Source organism: Lithobates pipiens, unplaced genomic scaffold (assembly GCF_037356315.1).
Source record: "Lithobates pipiens isolate NorthernLeopardFrog02 unplaced genomic scaffold, aLitPip1_a1.2 Scaffold_18, whole genome shotgun sequence".
NCBI lineage: Eukaryota > Metazoa > Chordata > Amphibia > Anura > Ranidae > Lithobates > Lithobates pipiens.
This window is the reverse complement of record NW_027507758.1, coordinates 1476806-1498539: the sequence shown is the minus strand read 5'-3', so window position 1 is coordinate 1498539 and position 21734 is coordinate 1476806. Positions and strand designations below refer to the sequence as shown.

Here is a 21734-nt window from a genome sequence, read left to right as displayed (position 1 = left end):
GGACACTGAACATTGAAGCTCGGGGATAGGGATGAGGACACTGAACATTGAAGCATGTAGCTCAGGATAGGCACTACAAGTCCCAGCAATGCAAAACCTACTAGGTAACAAGGGAAGTATTAGTGTTGTGACGCACGGCCCAGTGTTTGTGTTGTGTGTAACGTCACTTCCGTAACATTATGTGATGGTTTCGCTGAACTGTATTGCCGAAACTATGTTGGAACGCACGACGCGAGTGTTTGGAACGCTATGCGCATGCGCAGTACGCAATTTCTGGCGGCAACGTCACTTCCGCAGCATCCTGTGATAGGCAGCAAAATGTGACACTACACCGCACGTAGCTCAGCATAGGCACTACAAGTCCCAGCAATCCATAACCTAAGACCGCATGTAGCTCAGCATGGTTATTTAAAAACTGATAGGAGGTAACAAGGGAAGTATTGGCGTTGTAACGCCCAGTGTTTGTGTTGTCTGCACAGTCACTTCCGTAACATTATGCGATGGTTTCGCTGGTTCTAAAGTTAAACGTCACTTCCGTAACATTATGCGATGGTTTCGCTGGTTCTAAAGTTAAACGTCACTTCCGTAACATTCTGTGATGCTTTTGCTTAACTGTATTGCCGAACATTTGTTGGAACGCACGGCGCTAGCGTTTGGAACGCACGGCGCATGCGCAATACGCAATTTCTGGCGGAAACGTCACTTCCGCAGCATCCTGTGATAGGCAGCATAATGTGACACTACAGCGGAACACTCAGCGCGCATGCGTACGTCTAAGCGAAGAGACGGGAAGTGACGTCATTATTGGGCGCCGTGCGGGCGAGGTGAGAGGAGACATTCTACACATCGCTGATTGGTTGTCTCTTCTCCTCAGGAATGGCGGCGAGGTCTCTGAGCTCAGCACTGCGATCTCTCTACGTGACATGTCTCCGGACTGAGCCACGCCTCCTCCTACAGGTCAGTGACTATCCCCTCCGAGACTGGCCACTCCTCCCCCCTCCGTGTCTGGCCCCTCCCCCTTCCGTGACCGGCCCCTCCTCCTCCCCCTCCGTGACCGGCCCCCCCTCCTCCCCCTCCGTGACCGGCCCCTCCTCCCCCTCCGTGCCCGGCCCCTCCCCCCCTCCGGGATCAGCCCCTCCCCCTTTCTGTCCAGCCCCTCCCCCTTTGTGACCGGCCCCTCCTCCCCCTCTGTGACCGGCCCCTCCTCCCCCTCTGTGACCGGCCCCTCCTCCCCCTCTGTGACCGACCCCTCCTCCCCCTCTGTGACCGACCCCTCCTCCCCCTCTGTGACCGACCCCTCCTCCCCCTCTGTGACCAACCCCTCCTCCCCCTCTGTGACCGGCCCCTCCCCCCTCCTTGATCGGCCCCTCCTCCCCCTCCGTGACCGGCCCCAACCCCCTCCGAGGTCAGCCCCTCCCCCTTTCTGTCCAGCCCCTCCCCCTCTGTGACCTCCCACTCCTCCCCCTCTGTGACCTCCCCCTCCGGGATCAGCCCCTCCCCCCCTTTCTGTCCAGCCCCTCCCCCTCTGTGACCTCCCCCTCTGTGACCTCCCCCTCCTCCCCCCTCTGTGACCGGCCCCTCCCCCTCCTTGATCTGCCCCTCCCCCCTCGTGTCCAGACCCTCCCCCCTCGTGACCGACCCCTCCGTGACCGGCTCCCCCTCCGTGCCCGGCCCCTCCCCCCTTTCTGTCCAGCCCCTCCCCCTCTGTGACCGACCCCTCCTCCCCCTCTGTGACCGACCCCTCCTCCCCCTCTGTGACCGACCCCTCCCCCTCCTTGATCTGCCCTCCCCCACATGACCGGCCCCTCTGTGCCCGGCCCCTCCTCCCCCTCTGTGCCCGGCCCCTCCTCCCCCTCCGTGCCCGGCCCCTCCTCCCCCTCCGTGCCCGGCCCCTCCTCCCCCTCCGTGCCCGGCCCCTCCTCCCCCTCCGTGATTGGCCCCTCCCCCTCCGTGATCGGCCCCTCCCCCTCCGTGCCCGGCCCTTCCTCCCCCTCCAGAGACTGCAGGCATGATACCGGAGATGATCAGAGACTGCAGGCATGATACAGGAGGCGATCAGAGACTGCAGGCATGATACAGGAGGCGATCAGAGACTGCAGGCATGATACAGGAGGCGATCAGAGACTGCAGGCATGATACAGGAGGCGATCAGAGACTGCAGGCATGATACCGGGGGCGATCAGAGACTGCAGGCATGATACAGGAGACGATCAGAGACTGCAGGCATGATACCGGGGGCGATCAGAGACTGCAGGCATGATACCGGAGACGATCAGAGACTGCAGGCATGATACAGGAGACGATCATAGACTGCAGGCATGATACAGGAGACGATCAGAGACTGCAGGCATGATACAGGAGGCGATCAGAGACTGCAGGCATGATACAGGAGGCGATCAGAGACTGCAGGCATGATACAGGAGGCGATCAGAGACTGCAGGCATGATACAGGAGGCGATCAGAGACTGCAGGCATGATACAGGAGGCGATCAGAGACTGCAGGCATGATACAGGAGGCGATCAGAGACTGCAGGCATGATACAGGAGGCGATCAGAGACTGCAGGCATGATACCGGGGGCGATCAGAGACTGCAGGCATGATACAGGAGACGATCAGAGACTGCAGGCATGATACAGGAGACGATCAGAGACTGCAGGCATGATACCGGAGACGATCAGAGACTGCAGGCATGATACCGGAGACGATCAGAGACTGCAGGCATGATACAGGAGACGATCATAGACTGCAGGCATGATACAGGAGACGATCAGAGACTGCAGGCATGATACAGGAGACGATCAGAGACTGCAGGCATGATACCGGAGACGATCAGAGACTGCAGGCATGATACCGGAGACGATCAGAGACTGCAGGCATGATACCGGGGGCAATCAGAGACTGCAGGCATGATACCGGAGATGATCAGAGACTGCAGGCATAGTACAGCAGAGAGGTGGGGAGTGTCCCATCTCAGCAGCTCTCTGCTCTGCTCCCTCCTCGCTCATTGGAGCGTTGAGCTGTGGAGGGGGTGGGGAGAATGCCATCTCAGGCTCTCAGTGGCTCTTTGCTCCTCCTCACTCATTGGGCTCCGTTATTGGACAGTAGAGCCTGGGATAGGTGGCGGGAGGGGGGCGGGACCCCTTTCCACCAACCACAGAAGTGATGGAGTGACTATTCAGCCAACCAATTTGAGACTGAAAAGATCCGTCCCGGGGCGATGCCTGCAGGTGCCCCCGCCATCCCGGTGTCTCCTCCCGTATAGGAAGGGGTCTGAGCCGCAGGGGGCGGGGTTCTCTAATATGGCCCGTGATTGGTTGAACAAACTCTTCATTATCCGTGCTGACCAGAAAAAAATAATAAGTAAAAAAAAGATTAGTTACCCTGAGAAGGGAAAACAATCCAATAGAAAAATATTATCCACCAACATGAAAATACAAATCAACAGGAAAAAGTCACGTGATAGAAAAGGAAACAAAGTCCGTATAAATGTGCAAAAATCAGCTGATTGGGATCACTGGGAGGATCCGGTAAGAAAATATATTTGCCGACAACCTCCGACTGTGCAAAGGCTTACCAGTGTCCAGATGACGTCTGTGTAGACGAAACGCGTCAATTTGGGTCCTGCCAACAGCATTGCGCTGTTCCATATTGTCCTTTTTTTTTTTTTTTTTTTTCTCCTCGGGGTAACTAATCTTTTTTTTATTCGTTATTTTGCACATCGGGTGACTCAGTTTTGTATTATTATTCGGGGATCCATTGCTTAAAATTTTTCTTTTCTTGTGCTGGCTGCTCTATATACTCATTCTTAGTGTTATTAGGCTCCCTCCCCCTCCCCCTGGGTGTAAGGATCTGGTAGCTGGAGGGGGCGTGATGTGAACACACGGAGGAGCTCTGATTGGAGGCAGCAAGTCTCATTTACACGAATCGGGCGGAGCCTGTTTAAAGTGTCCAATACACAGACTGGCATAATTATGAGCGATAATTAGTGGGAATATCATTGATGGGCGGGGATAATATTGATGGGCGGGGATAATATTGCATATTATTGATGGGCCGGTAACTAGCGAGGATATATGATGTCATAGTAGCACCTAGCGCCCCCCTGTGGTTTACCTCCATTGTACAGCTCTCTCTCTGTGTTGATTCAGTTATATTATCACCCCTTTTGGTTGTTGGTTGTGATTGGTACTCAGTGATGTTATTGTCCCGCCCACAGGACGGCCCCCTGGTCCCTCCTCTCCGCCGGGGGCTCCTCACCACCTCCAGCCTCAGTCACTTCGATGTCTGGAAACCGCCAACCAAATACACCATCAACCCGATCGGGAAGAGGAAAACCGGAGGAAGAGACCACACAGGTTGGGGGGGGGGCAAGGTGGGAGGAGTTATAAGGGGGATGTCCCGCCTGGAGTGGGAGGAGTTATATGGGGAATGTCCTGCCTGGAGTGGGAGGAGTTATATGGGGGATGTCCTGCCTGGAGTTTGGAGGAGTTATATGGGGGATGTCCTGCCTGGAGTGGGTGGGGTTATATGGGGGATGTCCTGCCTGGAGTGGGTGGGGTTATATGGGGGATGTCCTGCCTGGAGTGGGTGGGGTTATATGGGGGATGTCCTGCCTGGAGTGGGTGGGGTTATATGGGGGATGTCCTGCCTGGAGTGGGTGGGGTTATATGGGGGATGTCCTGCCTGGAGTGGGAGGGGTTATATGGGGATGTCCTGCCTGGAGTGGGTGGGGTTATATGGGGATGTCCTGCCTGGAGTGGGTGGGGTTATATGGGGGGATGTCCTGCCTGGAGTGGGTGGGGTTATATGGGGGATGTCCTGCCTGGAGTGGGAGGAGCAATATGGGGGATGTCCTGCCTGAAGTGGGAGGAGCAATATGGGGGATGTCCTGCCTGGAGTGGGAGGAGCAATATGGGGGATGTCCTGCCTGGAGTTGGAGGAGTTATATGGGGGATGTCCTGACCCATATTCGCATTCCTCAGGGCAGATCCGCACACACGGAGTTGGCGGGGGGAGGGGGAAAAGAGGGGGAGGGGAAATACTGACCCGTATTCCCGTTCCTCAGGACGGATCCGCACACACGGAGTCGGTGGGGGGGGGGAGAAGAGGGGGAGGGGAAATACTGACCCATATTCCCATTCCTCAGGACGGATCCGCACACACGGAGTCGGTGGGGGGGGGGGGGGAAGAGGGGGAGGGGAAATACTGACCCATATTCCCATTCCTCAGGACGGATCCGCACACACGGAGTCGGTGGGGGGGGGGGGGGAAGAGGGGGAGGGGAAATACTGACCCATATTCCCATTCCTCAGGACGGATCCGCACACACGGAGTCGGTGGGGGGGGGGGGAGAAGAGGGGGAGGGGAAATACTGACCCATATTCCCATTCCTCAGGACGGATCCGCACACACGGAGTCGGTGGGGGGGGGGGGAGAAGAGGGGGAGGGGAAATACTGACCCATATTCCCATTCCTCAGGACGGGTCCGCACACACGGAGTCGGTGGGGGGGGGGGGGAGAAGAGGGGGAGGGGAAATACTGACCCGTATTCCCATTCCTCAGGACGGATCCGCACACACGGAGTCGGTGGGGGGGGGGGGGAGAAGAGGGGGAGGGGAAATACTGACCCATATTCCCATTCCTCAGGACGGATCCGCACACACGGAGTCGGTGGGGGGGGGGGGGGGAGAAGAGGGGGAGGGGAAATACTGACCCATATTCCCATTCCTCAGGGACGGATCCGCACACACGGAGTTGGTGGGGGGGGGGGGAGAAGAGGGGGAGGGGAAATACTGACCCGTATTCCCATTCCTCAGGACGGATCCGCACACACGGAGTCGGCGGGGGACACAAACAGCTTTTCCGGATGATTGACTTCCAGCGGCTGAATTATGAGCCGGGCCGGGAGGACACGCCCTTCCCAGGAGAAAGTGATGGAGGTGCGCTACGATCCCTGCAGGTAAGTGACCCCCATGACATGCCTGCACCCCCCATGGGGGAATGACATGACAGGTGCTGTTTATGTCCTCTGTAGGTCCGCGGACATCGCTCTGGTCGCAGGAGGGAAGAGGAAACGCTGGATTATCGCCACAGAGAATATGAAGAACGGAGATCTGATCACTTCATCCGGGCACATCGGGCGCATGGCGGGTACCCTCCTATCCAATGTCTGTCACTTCTTCAGCCATGTTTTATAAAGGTTTAACCCCGCCCCTTTTCTTGTCAGTGTTGGCCCAGGAGGGAGATGCCCACCCACTCGGAGCCCTGCCAATCGGGACGCTCATTAATTGTCTGGAGGTTATCCCCGGGAAGGGAGCGCTGTGTATCCGAGCAGCAGGTGAGTCAAAGGCCTGAAGGGCTTCCTGGGCACATTCAGGCTGGTGGGAATACATGGGATGCTGGGGGTCTGTGTCCTCAGATGTGAGGGTGCCGGGGGTCTGTGTCCCCAGATGTGGGGGTGCCGGGGGTCTGTGTCCCCAGATGTGGGGGTGCCGGGGGTCTGTGTCCCCAGATGTGGGGGTGCCGGGGGTCTGTGTCCCCAGATGTGGGGGTGCCGGGGGTCTGTGTCCCCAGATGTGGGGGTGCCGGGGGTCTGTGTCCCCAGATGTGGGGGTGCCGGGGGTCTGTGTCCCCAGATGTGGGGGTGCCGGGGGTCTGTGTCCTCAGATGTGAGGGGGCCAGGGATCTGTGTCCTCAGATGTGAGAGTGCCAGGGATCTGTGTCCCCAGATGTGGGGGTGCCAAGGGTCTGTGTCCCCAGATGTGGGGGTGCCAAGGGTCTGTGTCCAAAGATGTGAGGGTGCCGGGGGGGTCTGTGTCCCCAGATGTGAGGGTGCCGGGGGTCTGTGTCCTCAGATGTGAGGGTGCCGGGGGTCTGTGTCCCCAAATGTGAGGGTGCCGGGGGTCTGTGTCCCCAAATGTGAGGGTGCCGGGGGTCTGTGTCCCCAAATGTGAGGGTGCCGGGGGTCTGTGTCCCCAAATGTGAAGGTGCTGGGGGTCTGGGTGCCGGGGGTCTGTGTCCTCAGATGTGAGGGTGCCGGGGGGTCTGTGTCCCCAGATGTGGGGGTGCCGGGGGTCTGTGTCCTCAGATGTGAGGGTGCCGGGGGTCTGTGTCCTCAGATGTGAGGGTGCCGGGGGGTCTGTGTCCTCAGATGTGAGGGGTGCCGGGGGTCTGTGTCCTCAGATGTGAGGGTGCCGGGGGTCTGTGTCCTCAGATGTGAGGTGCCAGGGGTCTGTGTCCTCAGATGTGAGGGTGCCGGGGGGGTCTGTGTCCCCAGATGTGGGGGCGCCGGGGGGGGTCTGTGGCGGTTTCTGGGGGGGGGGGTCTGTGTCCCCAGATGTGGGGGGTGTCTGGGGCTTCAAATGTAGGGGGGTGTCAGGGGTCTGGGGCTTCAGATGTGGGGGTGCCGGGGGTCTGTGTCCCCAGATGTGGGGGGGTCTGGGGCCTCAGATGTGGGGGGGTGTCGAGGGCCTCAGGTGTAGGGGGGGTGTAGAGGGTCTGGGGCCTCAGATGTGGGGGGTGTCAGGGGTCTGGGGCCTCAGATGTGGGGGAGTGTCGTGGGTCTGTGGCCACAGATGTGGGGGAGTGTCGTGGGTCTGTGGCCTCAGATGTGGGGGGGTGTCGAGGGTCTGTGGCCTCAGATGTTCGGGGTGTTGGGGGTCTGGGGCCTCAGATGTGGGGGGGTGTCGGGGGTCTGTGGCCTCAGATGTTCGGGGTGTTGGGGGTCTGGGGCCTCAGATGTGGGGGTGCCGGGGGTCTGTGTCCCCAGATGTGGGGGTGCCGGGGGTCTGTGTCCCCAGATGTGGGGTGCCGGGGGTCTGTGTCCCCAGATGTGGGGGTGCCGGGGGTCTGTGTCCCCAGATGTGGGGGTGCCGGGGGTCTGTGTCCCCAGATGTGGGGGTGCCGGGGGTCTGTGTCCTCAGATGTGAGGGGGCCAGGGATCTGTGTCCTCAGATGTGAGAGTGCCAGGGATCTGTGTCCCCAGATGTGGGGGTGCCAAGGGTCTGTGTCCCCAGATGTGGGGGTGCCAAGGGTCTGTGTCCCCAGATGTGGGGGTGCCAAGGGTCTGTGTCCAAAGATGTGAGGGTGCCGGGGGGGTCTGTGTCCCCAGATGTGAGGGTGCCAGGGGTCTGTGTCCCCAAATGTGAGGGTGCCGGGGGTCTGTGTCCCCAAATGTGAGGGTGCCGGGGGTCTGTGTCCCCAAATGTGAGGGTGCCGGGGGTCTGTGTCCCCAAATGTGAAGGTGCTGGGGGTCTGGGTGCCGCGGTCTGTGTCCTCAGATGTGAGGGTGCCGGGGGGTCTGTGTCCTCAGATGTGAGGGTGCCGGGGGTCTGTGTCCCCAGATGTGGGGGCGCGGGGGGGGTCTGTGGCGGTTTCTGGGGGGGGGGGTCTGTGTCCCCAGATGTGGGGGGTGTCTGGGGCTTCCAAATGTAGGGGGGTGTCAGGGGTCTGGGGCTTCAGATGTGGGGGGTGCCGGGGGTCTGTGTCCCCAGATGTGGGGGGGGTCTGGGGCCTCAGATGTGGGGGGGTGTCGAGGGCCTCAGGTGTAGGGGGGGTGTAGAGGGTCTGGGGCCTCAGATGTGGGGGGTGTCAGGGGTCTGGGGCCTCAGATGTGGGGGAGTGTCGTGGGTCTGTGGCCTCAGATGTGGGGGGGTGTCGAGGGTCTGTGGCCTCAGATGTTCGGGGTGTTGGGGGTCTGGGGCCTCAGATGTGGGGGGGTGTCGGGGGTCTGTGGCCTCAGATGTTCGGGGTGTTGGGGGTCTGGGGCCTCAGATGTGGGGGGGTGTCGAGGGTCTGTGGCCTCAGATGTTCGGGGTGTTGGGGGTCTGGGGCCTCAGATGTGGGGGGCTGCCGGGGGTCTGTGTCCCCAGATGTGGGGGTGCCGGGGGTCTGTGTCCCCAGATGTGGGGGTGCCGGGGGTCTGTGTCCCCAGATGTGGGGGTGCCGGGGGTCTGTGTCCCTCAGATGTGAGGGGGCCAGGGATCTGTGTCCTCAGATGTGAGAGTGCCAGGGATCTGTGTCCCCAGATGTGGGGGTGCCAAGGGTCTGTGTCCCCAGATGTGGGGGTGCCAAGGGTCTGTGTCCCCAGATGTGGGGTGCCAAGGGTCTGTGTCCAAAGATGTGAGGGTGCCGGGGGGGTCTGTGTCCTCAGATGTGAGGGTGCCGGGGGTCTGTGTCCTCAGATGTGAGGGTGCCGGGGGTCTGTGTCCCCAAATGTGAGGGTGCCGGGGGTCTGTGTCCCCAAATGTGAGGGTGCCGGGGGTCTGTGTCCCCAAATGTGAAGGTGCTGGGGGTCTGGGTGCCGGGGGTCTGTGTCCTCAGATGTGAGGGTGCCGGGGGTCTGTGTCCTCAGATGTGAGGGTGCCGTGGGTCTGTGTCCTCAGATATAAGGGTGCCGGGGGTCTGTGTCCTCAGATGTGAGGGTGCCGGGGGTCTGTGTCCTCAGATGTGAGGTGCCAGGGGTCTGTGTCCTCAGATGTGAGGGTGCCGGGGGGGTCTGTGTCCCCAGATGTGGGGGCGCCGGGGGGGTCTGTGTCCCCAGATGTGGGGGCCGGGGGGGGGTCTGTGGCGGTTTCTGGGGGGGGTCTGTGTCCCCAGATGTGGGGGGTGTCTAGGGGCTTCAAATGTTAGGGGGGTGTCAGGGTGTCTGGGGCTTCAGATGTGGGGGGTGCCGGGGGTCTGTGTCCCCAGATGTGGGGGGGGTCTGGGGCCTCAGATGGGGGGTGTCGAGGCCTCAGGTGTAGGGGGGTGTAGAGGGTCTAGGGCCTCAGATGTGGGGGTGTCAGGGGTCTGGGGCCTCAGATGTGGGGGAGTGTCGAGGGCCTCAGGTGTAGGGGGGGTGTAGAGGGTCTGGGGCCTCAGATGTGGGGGGTGTCAGGGGTCTGGGGCCTCAGATGTGGGGGGTGTCGAGGGCCTCAGGTGTAGGGGGGGTGTAGAGGGTCTGGGGCCTCAGATGTGGGGGTGTCAGGGGTCTGGGGCCTCAGATGTGGGGGAGTGTCGTGGTGTCTGTGGCCTCAGATGTGGGGGGGTGTCGAGGGTCTGTGGCCTCAGATGTTCGGGGTGTTGGGGGTCTGGGGCTCAGATGTGGGGGGGTGTCGGCGGTCTGTGGCCTCAGATGTTCGGGGTGTTGGGGGTCTGGGGCCTCAGATGTGGGGGGTGTCGAGGGTCTGTGGCCTCAGATGGTTCGGGGTGTTGGGGTCTGGGGCCTCAGATGTGGGGGGTGTCGAGGTCTGTGGCCTCAGATGTTCGGGGGTTGGGGTCTGGGGCCTCAGATGTGGGGGGGTGTCGGGGGTCTGTGGCCTCAGATGTTCGGGGTGTTGGGGGTCTGGGGCCTCAGATGTGGGGGGTGTCGAGGGTCTGTGGCCTCAGATGTGGGGGGTGTCGAGGGTCTGTGGCCTCAGATGTTCGGGGTGTTGGGGTCTGGGGCCTCAGATGTTCGGGGTGTTGGGGTCTGGGGCCTCAGATGTGGGGGGGTGTCGGGGTCTGTGGCCTCAGATGTTCGGGGTGTTGGGGGTCTGGGGCCTCAGATGTGGGGGGTGTCTGGGGCCTCATGCTCTATACTCTTCCCTCACAGGCACCTGCGGTGTGTTACTGAGGAAGGTGAACGGGACGGCCATCGTACAGCTTCCATCCAAGAGACAAGTTCAGGTGAGAAAATTCCGCTACTGCACTAAAGTCTACTTCCCCTATCTGTGCCTTGCCTCTCTCCTCTCCTTCCATGCTCCTCTCCTTCCTCCTGCACTCCGCCTCTCTCCTTCCTCCCGCACTCCTGCCTCTCTCCTCTCCTTCCTCCGCCTCTCTCCTCTCCTTCCTCCGCCTCTCTCCTCTCCTTCCCTCCGCCTCTCCGCCTCTCCTTCCTCCGCCTCTCTCCCTCCTTCCTCCTGTGCCCGCGCCTCTCTTCCTCCCCTGTGCCCCGCCTCTCTCCTTCCTCCTGTGCCCCGCCTCTCCTCCTTCCTCCTGTGCCCCGCCTTCTCATCCCCTTCCTCCTGTGCCCCGCCTGTCTCATCCCCTTCCTCCTGTGCCCCGCCTCTCTCCTCCCCTTCCTCCTATGCCTCACCTCTCTGCTTTCCTTCCTTCTATGCCCCGCCTCTCTCCTCTCCTATGCCTCGCCTCTCTCCTCCCCTTCCTCCTATGCCCCGCCTCTCTCCTCCCCCTTCTATGCCTCGTCTCTCTCCTCCCCTTCCTCCTATTCCCCGCCTCTCTCCTCCCCTTCCTCCTATTCCCCGCCTCTCTCCTCCCCTTCCTCCTATTCCCCGCCTCTCTCCTCCCCTTCCTCCTATGCCTCGTCTCTCTCCTCCCCTTCCTCCTATGCCTCGTCTCTCTCCTCCCCTTCCTCCTATGCCTCGTCTCTCTCCTCCCCTTCCTCCTATGCCTCGTCTCTCTCCTCCCATCCTCCTATGCCTCGTCTCTCTCCTCCCCTTCCTCCTATGCCTCGTCTCTCTCCTCCCCTTCCATGCCCCGCCTCTCCTCTCCTATGCCCCCGCCTCTCTTCTCCCCTTCCTCCTATGCATCGTCTCTCTATTCTCCTTCCTCCTATGCCTCGCCTCTCTATTCTCCTTCCTTCTATGCCCCGCCTCTCTCCTTCCTCCTATGCCCGCCTCTCCTTCCTTCTATGCCTCGCCTCTCTCCTCCCCTTCTATTCCCTGCCTCTCTCCTCCCCTTCTATTCCCTGCCTCTCTCCTTCCCTTCCTCCTATGCCTCGCCTCTCTCCTCTCCTTCCTCTATGCCTCGCCTTTCTCCTCTTTCCTCCCGTGCTCCACCTCTGTTCTCTTAATTCCCCTGCCCCGCCTCTCTCCTCTGCTTCCTCCCGTGCCCCGCCTCTCTCCTCTGCTTCCTCCCGTGCCCCGCCTCTGTCCTCTGCTTCCTCCGTGCCCCGCCTCTCTCCACTGCTTCCTCCCGTGCCCCGCCTCTCTCCACTGCTTCCTCCCGTGCCCCGCCTTTCTGCTCTCCTTCCTTCCGAGCCCCTCCTCTCCTTCCTCTGGTGCCCGCCTCTCTCCTCTCCTTTCTCCCTCTGGAGCCCTGCCTCTCTCCTTCCTTCTATGCCTCTCCTCTCCTTCCTTCTATGCCTCGCCTCTCTACTCTCCTTCTATGCCCTGCCTCTCTCCTCCCCTTCCTCCTATGCCCCGCCTCTCTCCTTCCCTTCCTCCTATGCCTCGCCTCTCTCCTCTCCTTCTGTCTATGCCCCGCCTCTCTCCTCTCCTTCCTCCTATGCCTCGCCTTTCTCCTCTTTCCTCCCGTGCTCCACCTCTGTTCTCTTTATTCCCCTGCCCCGCCTCTCTCCTCTCCTTCCTCGCCCCGCCTCTCTCCTCTCCTTCCTCCTGTGCCCCGCCTCTCTCCTCTCTTTCCTCCCGTGCCCCTCCTCTCCTTCCTCCTGTGCCCCGCCTCTCTCCTCTGCTTCCTCCCATGCCCCGCCTCTCTCCTCTGCTTCCTCCCGTGCCCCGCCTTTCTCCTCTCCTTCCTCCCGTGCCCCGCCTTTCTCCTCTCCTTCCTTCTGAGCCTCTCCTCTCCTTCCTCTGGTGCCCGCCTCTCTCCTCTCCTTCCTCCCTCCGGAGCTTTGCCTCTCTCTTCTCCTTCCTCCTATGCCCGCCTCGCTCTTCTCCTCCCTCCTATGCCCTCCTCGCTCTTCTCCTCCCTCCTATGCCCGCCTCGCTCTTCTCCTCCCTCCTATGCCCGCCTCTCTCTTCTCCTTCCTCCTATGCCCCGTCTCTCTCTTCTCCTTCCTCCTATGCCCCGTCTCTCTCTTCTCCTTCCTCCTATGCCTCGCCTTTCTCCTCTTTCCTCCCGTGCTCCACCTCTGTTCTCTTTATTCCCCTGCCCCGCCTCTCTCCTCTCCTTCCTCGCCCCGCCTCTCTCCTCTCCTTCCTCCTGTGCCCCGCCTCTCTCCTCTCCTTCCTCCTGTGCCCCGCCCTCTCTCCTCTGCTTCCTCCCATGTCCCGCCTCTCTCCTCTCCTTCCTCCCGTGCCCCGCCTTTCTCCTCTCCTTCCTCCCGCGCCCCGCCTTTCTCCTCTCCTTCCTCCCGCGCCCCGCCTTTCTCCTCTCCTTCCTCCCGCGCCCCGCCTTTCTCCTCTCCTTCCTTCTGAGCCTCTCCTCTCCTTCCTCTGGTGCCCGCCTCTCTCCTCTCCTTCCTCCCTCCGGAGCTTTGCCTCTCTCTTCTCCTTCCTCCTATGCCCGCCTCGCTCTTCTCCTTCCTCCTATGCCCGCCTCTCTCTTCTCCTTCCTCCTATGCCCGCCTCTCTCTTCTCCTTCCTCCTATGCCCCGTCTCTCTCTTCTCCTTCCTCCTATGCCCCGTCTCTCTCTTCTCCTTCCTCCTATGCCCTGTCTCTCTCTTCTCCTTCCTCCTATGCCCCGCCTCTCTCTTCTCCTCCTTCCTCTTATGCCCACCTCTTGTCCTATCCATTTCGTACACCTCCTTTCTCCCTTCTCACATCTTTTCCCTTCCTCTTGTGTCAATCCTTTTTTTTTCCTCCCTTTGCCATGCTCCTCCTCCTCTCTGATGCCTCTTCTTTCCCTAAAGGTGTTGGAGACCTGTGTGGCAACGGTGGGACGGGTGTCTAATGTGGATCATAATAAGAGAATCATCGGAAAGGCGGGGCGGAACCGCTGGCTGGGAATCCGACCTTCTAGTGGACTCTGGAAAAGAAAGGGGGGCTGGGCGGGAAGGAAGATCAAACCTCTGCCCCCAATAAAGAGTTATGTGAAATTACCAGGTGCCAGCCCTGCCCTGCGGGTTTAGGATCCCCCCTTTCCCAGCATGGATTCAGGAGGAGGACAGTCCGTATTCCAGTGATATATTATTTTTTCTCACAGCTCTGGAAAACTTCTGTGGATACGGAATGGTAACAACTCCGGTCCGTTGATTTGTTTTTGCTATTGATGTTTCCCCCCTAGTGGCCACACAAGAAAGTATGAAAAATCCCCTCATAGATGTCACCAAAACAGCTTCACCTATCAGAAGGTGTCCCCCTTATTATTAGTTCTGGTGACACCGAGAGAGCGAGTCCCTCCCACAATGGGCGTCGTCCATACCGGCCTGAGCTCCGCAATCTGCCAGAAAATGTTTTGGATTTATGAACTCGTTCATCGCAACGCTAAAAATACAATAAACCAATAAATGTGTCTCTTCATAAAAGCCGAGTCTTGTCATCATTATACCTTCACATCTCCTCACCTTCCTGTATATCAGAGACACCACCCTTCACATCTCCTCACCTTCCTATATATCAGAGACACCACCCTTCACATCTCCTCACCTTCCTATATATCAGAGACACCACCCTTCACATCTCCTCACCTTCCTGTATATCAGAGACACCACCCTTCACATCTCCTCACCTTCCTATATATCAGAGACACCACCCTTCACATCTCCTCACCTTCCTATATATCAGAGACACCACCCTTCACATCTCCTCACCTTCCTATATATCAGAGACACCACCCTTCACATCTCCTCACCTTCCTATATATCAGAGACACCACCCTTCACATCTCCTCACCATCCTATATATCAGAGACACCACCCTTCACATCTCCTCACCTTCCTATATATCAGAGACACCACCCTTCACATCTCCTCACCTTCCTGTATATCAGAGACACCACCCTTCACATCTCCTCACCTTCCTATATATCAGAGACACCACCCTTCACATCTCCTCACCTTCCTATATATCAGAGACACCACCCTTCACATCTCCTCACCTTCCTATATATCAGAGACACCACCCTTCACATCTCCTCACCATCCTATATATCAGAGACACCACCCTTCACATCTCCTCACCTTCCTGTATATCAGAGACACCACCCTTCACATCTCCTCACCTTCCTATATATCAGAGACACCACCCTTCACATCTCCTCACCTTCCTATATATCAGAGACACCACCCTTCACATCTCCTCACCTTCCTGTATATCAGAGACACCACCCTTCACATCTCCTCACCTTCCTATATATCAGAGACACCACCCTTCACATCTCCTCACCTTCCTATATATCAGAGACACCACCCTTCACATCTCCTCACCTTCCTATATATCAGAGACACCACCCTTCACATCTCCTCACCTTCCTATATATCAGAGACACCACCCTTCACATCTCCTCACCTTCCTATATATCAGAGACACCACCCTTCACATCTCCTCACCTTCCTGTATATCAGAGACACCACCCTTCACATCTCCTCACCTTCCTATATATCAGAGACACCACCCTTCACATCTCCTCACCTTCCTATATATCAGAGACACCACCCTTCACATCTCCTCACCATCCTATATATCAGAGACACCACCCTTCACATCTCCTCACCTTCCTATATATCAGAGACACCACCCTTCACATCTCCTCACCATCCTATATATCAGAGACACCACCCTTCACATCTCCTCACCTTCCTGTATATCAGAGACACCACCCTTCACATCTCCTCACCTTCCTATATATCAGAGACACCACCCTTCACATCTCCTCACCTTCCTGTATATCAGAGACACCACCCTTCACATCTCCTCACCATCCTATATATCAGAGACACCACCCTTCACATCTCCTCACCTTCCTATATATCAGAGACACCACCCTTCACATCTCCTCACCTTCCTATATATCAGAGACACCACCCTTCACATCTCCTCACCTTCCTATATATCAGAGACACCACCCTTCACATCTCCTCACCTTCCTGTATATCAGAGACACCACCCTTCACATCTCCTCACCTTCCTGTATATCAGAGACACCACCCTTCACATCTCCTCACCTTCCTATATATCAGAGACACCACCCTTCACATCTCCTCACCTTCCTATATATCAGAGACACCACCCTTCACATCTCCTCACCTTCCTATATATCAGAGACACCACCCTTCACATCTCCTCACCTTCCTATATATCAGAGACACCACCCTTCACATCTCCTCACCATCCTATATATCAGAGACACCACCCTTCACATCTCCTCACCTTCCTATATATCAGAGACACCACCCTTCACATCTCCTCACCTTCCTGTATATCAGAGACACCACCCTTCACATCTCCTCACCTTCCTGTATATCAGAGACACCACCCTTCACATCTCCTCACCTTCCTATATATCAGAGACACCACCCTTCACATCTCCTCACCTTCCTATATATCAGAGACACCACCCTTCACATCTCCTCACCATCCTATATATCAGAGACACCACCCTTCACATCTCCTCACCTTCCTATATATCAGAGACACCACCCTTCATATCTCCTCACCTTCCTATATATCAGAGACACCACCCTTCATATCTCCTCACCTTCCTATATATCAGAGACACCACCCTTCATATCTCCTCACCATCCTATATATCAGAGACACCACCCTTCACATCTCCTCACCATCCTATATATCAGAGACACCACCCTTCACATCTCCTCTTCTTCCTGTATATCAGAGACACCACCCTTCACATCTCCTCACCTTCCTGTATATCAGAGACACCACCCTTCACATCTCCTCACCTTCCTGTATATCAGAGACACCACCCTTCACATCTCCTCACCTTCCTGTATATCAGAGACACCACCCTTCACATCTCCTCACCTTCCTGTATATCAGAGACACCACCCTTCACATCTCCTCACCTTCCTATATATCAGAGACACCACCCTTCATATCTCCTCACCTTCCTGTATATCAGAGACACCACCCTTCACATCTCCTCACCATCCTATATATCAGAGACACCACCCTTCATATCTCCTCACCTTCCTATATATCAGAGACACCACCCTTCACATCTCCTCACCTTCCTATATATCAGAGACACCACCCTTCACCTCTCCTCACCTTCCTATATATCAGAGACACCACCCTTCATATCTCCTCACCTTCCTGTATATCAGAGACACCACCCTTCACATCTCCTCACCTTCCTGTATATCAGAGACACCACCCTTCACATCTCCTCACCTTCCTATATATCAGAGACACCACCCTTCACATCTCCTCACCATCCTATATATCAGAGACACCACCCTTCACATCTCCTCACCTTCCTGTATATCAGAGACACCACCCTTCATATCTCCTCACCTTCCTGTATATCAGAGACACCACCCTTCACATCTCCTCACCTTCCTGTATATCAGAGACACCACCCTTCACATCTCCTCACCATCCTATATATCAGAGACACCACCCTTCACATCTCCTCACCTTCCTGTATATCAGAGACACCACCCTTCACATCTCCTCACCTTCCTGTAGATCAGTACCAGGACTCTCTGTGGGGTCCTCTCTTTGGGGTAATTTCTATTGAGTCCTCTCTGTATTGTACACTTTGTGGGGTCCTCTCTGAATGAGTGACTTGTATAGCACTACCTATGTGAACTGAATTGCCTCAGGGCGCTTTCTTGCCACCGGTGTCCATCTGCAGCTTTTTACACGGTCCTTTAACCTGTAGAGTCCCGACACACTTACAACACATACAACATTCACATACACATATTATGGCCAATTTTTTTTGGACAGGGTCTAATTAACCTTCCAGCATGTCTTTGGAGTGTGGGAGGAAACCGGAGTACCTGGAGGAAACCCGCACAGGGAGAACATGCAAACTCCAGGCAGATAGTGTCGTGGTCGGGATTTGAACCAGCAACCCTATTGCTGCTAGGTGAAAGTGCTAACCACTACACCACTGTGCTTCTGTGGGGTCCTCTGTATGGAGTCCTCTCTGTGGGGTCCTCTCTGTGGAGTCCTCTGTATGGAGTCCTCTCCGTGGGGTCCTCTGTATGGAGTCCTCTCCGTGGGGTCCTCTGTATGGAGTCCTCTCCGTGGGGTCCTCTGTATGGAGTCCTCTCTGTGGGGTCCTCTGTATGGAGTCCTCTCTGTGGGGTCCTCTGTATAGAGTCCTCTCTGTGGGGTCCTCCTGTATAGAGTCCTCTCTGTGGGGTCCTCTGTATAGAGTCCTCTCTGTGGGGTCCTCTCTGTGGAGTCCTCTCTGTGGGGTCCTCTGTATGGAGTCCTCTCTGTGGGGTCCTCTCTGCGGGGTCCTCTGTATAGAGTCCTCTGTATGGAGTCCTCTCTGTGGGGTCCTCTGTATGGAGTCCTCTCTGTGGGGTCCTCTGTATAGAGTCCTCTCTGTGGGGTCCTCTGTATAGAGTCCTCTCTGCGGGGTCCTCTGTATAGAGTCCTCTCTGCGGGGTCCTCTGTATGGAGTCCTCTCTGTGGGGTCCTCTCTGTGGGGTCTTCTGTATGGAGTCCTCTCTGTGGGGTCCTCTCTATGGAGTCCTCTCTGTGGGGTCCTCTCTATGGAGTCCTCTCTGCGGGGTCCTCTCTATGGAGTCCTCTCTGCGGGGGTGCGCTCTGTGGGGTCCTCTGTATAGAGTCCTCTCTCTGGGGTCCTCTCTGTGGGGTCCTCTCTATGGAGTCCTCTCTGTGGGGTCCTCTGTATGTAGTCCTCTCTATGGAGTCCTCTCTGTGGGGTCCTCTGTATGGAGTCCTCTCTGTGGGGTCCTCTGTATGGAGTCCTCTCTGTGGGGTCCTCTGTATGGAGTCCTCTCTGTGGGGTCCTCTCTGTGGGGTCCTCTCTGTGGGGTCCTCTCTGTGGAGTCCTCTCTGTGGGGTCCTCTGTATGTAGTCCTCTCTATGGAGTCCTCTCTGTGGGGTCCTCTGTATGTAGTCCTCTCTATGGAGTCCTCTCTGTGGGGTCCTCTGTATGGAGTCCTCTCCGTGGGGTCCTCTGTATAGAGTCCTCTCTGTGGGGTCCTCTCTGCGGGGTCCTCTGTATAGAGTCCTCTCTGTGGGGTCCTCTGTATGGAGTCCTCTCTGTGGGGTCCTCTGTATGTAGTCCTCTGTATGTAGTCCTCTGTATGGAGTCCTCTGTATGGAGTCCTCTCTGTGGGGTCCTCTGTATGGAGTCCTCTCTGTGGGGTCCTCTGTATGGAGTCCTCTCTGTGGGGTCCTCTCTATGGAGTCCTCTCTGTGGGGTCCTCTGTATGTAGTCCTCTCTATGGAGTCCTCTCTGTGGGGTCCTCTGTATGGAGTCCTCTCTGTGGGGTCCTCTGTATAGAGTCCTCTCTGTGGGGTCCTCTCTGCGGGGTCCTCTGCAGTGGCAGCTGGTGAAGTTTTTGGATGGGGGGCGCCAGACCCCGCCCATCATGACCCCGCCCATCATTTTGGCTCCTCTCACTTCTCATAAAACACGCCCCTTATGTAATCTGAAAAAAAATTTGGCGTGGGTTCCCCCCTCCGAGGGCATACCAGGCCCTTAGGTCTGGTATGGATTCCAAGGGGAACCCCCTACGCCGAAAAAACGGCGTGGGGGTCCCCCCAGATCCACACCAGACCCTTATCCGAGCACGCTACCCGGCCGGCCAGGAAAGGGGGTGGGGACGAGCGGGCGCCCCCCCTCCTGAGCCGTACCAGGCCGCGTGCCCTCAACATGGGGGGGTGCCTTGGGGGAGGGGGGCGTGCGGCCCCCCCACCCCAAAGCACCTTGTCCCCATGTTGATGAGGACAAGGGCCTCTTCCCGACAACCCTGGCCGTTGGTTGTCGGGGTCTGTGGACGGGGGGCTTATGGGAATCCGGGAGCCCCATTTAATAAGGGGGCCCCGGATACCGGCCCCCCACCCTATGTGAATGAGTATGGGGTACAATGTACCCCTACCCATTCACCTGTGAAAAAAAAGTACAAAAAAAACACAACACAGGGTTAAAATATTTTATTGCACAGCTCCGGGGGTCTTCCGTCTTCGGGGGTCTTCTCGCCGTACTCCTCCGCTATCTTCTTGTAGCTCTTTTGCTAGCGGAGGAGTCCGGCTTTCTTCCTCGCCGCCGGCCTCTTCTTCCGACTTCGGGGGTCTTGTCCCCCTCTTCGGTTCTTCTGCCGGGCCACCGCGCCTTCTTATAGCTCTTTTACAGGCGGTGGCCCGGTCTTCTGCTGCCGTCGCCGCCGCCGCCCGTTCTTCTTCTTCTTCTCCTTCTTCTCCAGGAGATGTTGCCTCGACGATCTCCCTGGCCGGAATGCCAGGGACGCGCTGCGCTGCCACTTATATAGGGACAATGGGGCGGTGTCACATGGGTTGATGTCACATGGGTTGGTCACATGGGTTCATGTCACATGGCGACTGTGACATCAACCCATGTGACCAACCCATGTGACATCAACCCATGTGACACCGCCCCATTGTCCGTATATAAGTGGCAGCGCAGCGCGTCCCTGGCATTCCGGCCAGGGAGATCGTCGAGGCAACATCTCCTGGAGAAGAAGGAGAAGAAGAAGAAGAAGAACGGGCGGCGGCGGCGATAGAAGACCGGGCCACCACCTGTAAAAGAGCTATAAGAAGGCGCGGTGGCCCGGCAGAAGAACCGAAGAGGGGGACAAGACCCCCGAAGTCGGAAGAAGAGGCCGGCGGCGAGGAAGAAAGCCGGGCTCCTCCGCTAGCAAAAGAGCTACAAGAAGATAGCGGAGGAGTCCTGCGAGAAGACCCCCGAAGACGGAAGACCCCCGGAGCTGTGCAATAAAATATTTTAACCCTGTGTTGTTTTTTTGTACTTTTTTTCACAGGTGAATGGGTAGGGGTACATTGTACCCAATACTCATTCACATAGGGTGGGGGGGCCGGTATCCGTGGCCCCCTTATTAAAGGGGGCTCCCGGATTCCGATAAGCCCCCCGCCCGCAGACCCCGACAACCAACGGCCAGGGTTGTCGGGAAGAGGCCCTTGTCCTCATCAACATGGGGACAAGGTGCTTTGGGGTGGGGGGGCCGCACGCCCCCCCTCCCCCAAGGCACCCCCCCATGTTGAGGGCACGCGGCCTGGTACGGCTCAGGAGGGGGGGGCCGCCCGCTCGTCCCCACCCCCTTTCCTGGCCGGCCGGGTAGCGTGCTCGGATAAGGGTCTGGTGTGGATCTGGGGGGGACCCCCACGCCGTTTTTTCGGCGTAGGGGGTTCCCCTTGGAATCCATACCAGACCTAAGGGCCTGGTATGCTCTCGGAGGGGGAACCCACGTCAAATTTTTTTTCAGAAATTTGGCGTGGAGTTCCCCCTTCAGAGCTCATTCTCTGATTGGCCACGGCAAAAGTCGCCTGGCCTGGGGAAACCTTTCTGGCTGTGAAAGCTTTTTGCATTCATTCAGCTAAATGCACGAACATTCTCCACAAAGTCGAGGCTAGAAAGCCTTTATGCGGTGACTCACCTCTCACTGTCTGGCAGCTTCGCTCGGGCTAAGGAACGGAGCTGCCGACGTCACTTCCGGGTTTTGTGAAGCAGCCGAAAGCCGGAAATGACTGCCTGTCTAAGAATGACAATGCTCCCGCCCGCAGAATCACAGTGATTTTACGGGCGGAAGCTAGTCGGCGTTCTGCAGTGCGCCGCAAGGCGGGTTTTTAACCCGCAAATGAAGTGCCATGGATGCAATCTTGTGATTGCATCGACGTGGCGCTTCTCATAGTGCACTGTGACCGGCGCCACAGTACACTATGTCAAATTGTTAAATGACATTTTTTTTTTTTTTTAAATGTCTTAACCACTTCAGGACCGCCGTATTGCCAATGTACGTCAGCACAATGGCACAGGCAGGCACAATCACGTAGATGTACGTGATTGCCTTCCAGCGGGTGGGGGGTCCTATCGGACCCCCTCCCGTTGGATACGACGGTCCGGTTCCCTCCAGGAGCGCTCCGTGATGAGGGGATGGCCGTTGGTTTTCGGCCACCCCCTCTGGATCGCTCCTGGCCAATG

At 57.7% G+C, this 21734-nt stretch overlaps 1 protein-coding gene across 1 annotated transcript; it reads left to right on the top strand.

Moving 5' to 3' along the window:
- Positions 1-784: 784 nt before the first annotated feature.
- LOC143986940 (large ribosomal subunit protein uL2m-like) lies at positions 785-14130 on the top strand. Its single transcript, XM_077485356.1, is given in 8 exon segments — positions 785-957; positions 4218-4356; positions 5818-5921; positions 5923-5960; positions 6036-6151; positions 6228-6338; positions 10575-10648; positions 13516-14130. Coding segments are annotated over 8 exon segments (882 nt in total). The 5' UTR covers positions 785-876; the 3' UTR covers positions 13735-14130.
- The last annotated feature ends 7604 nt before the right edge of the window (positions 14131-21734 follow it).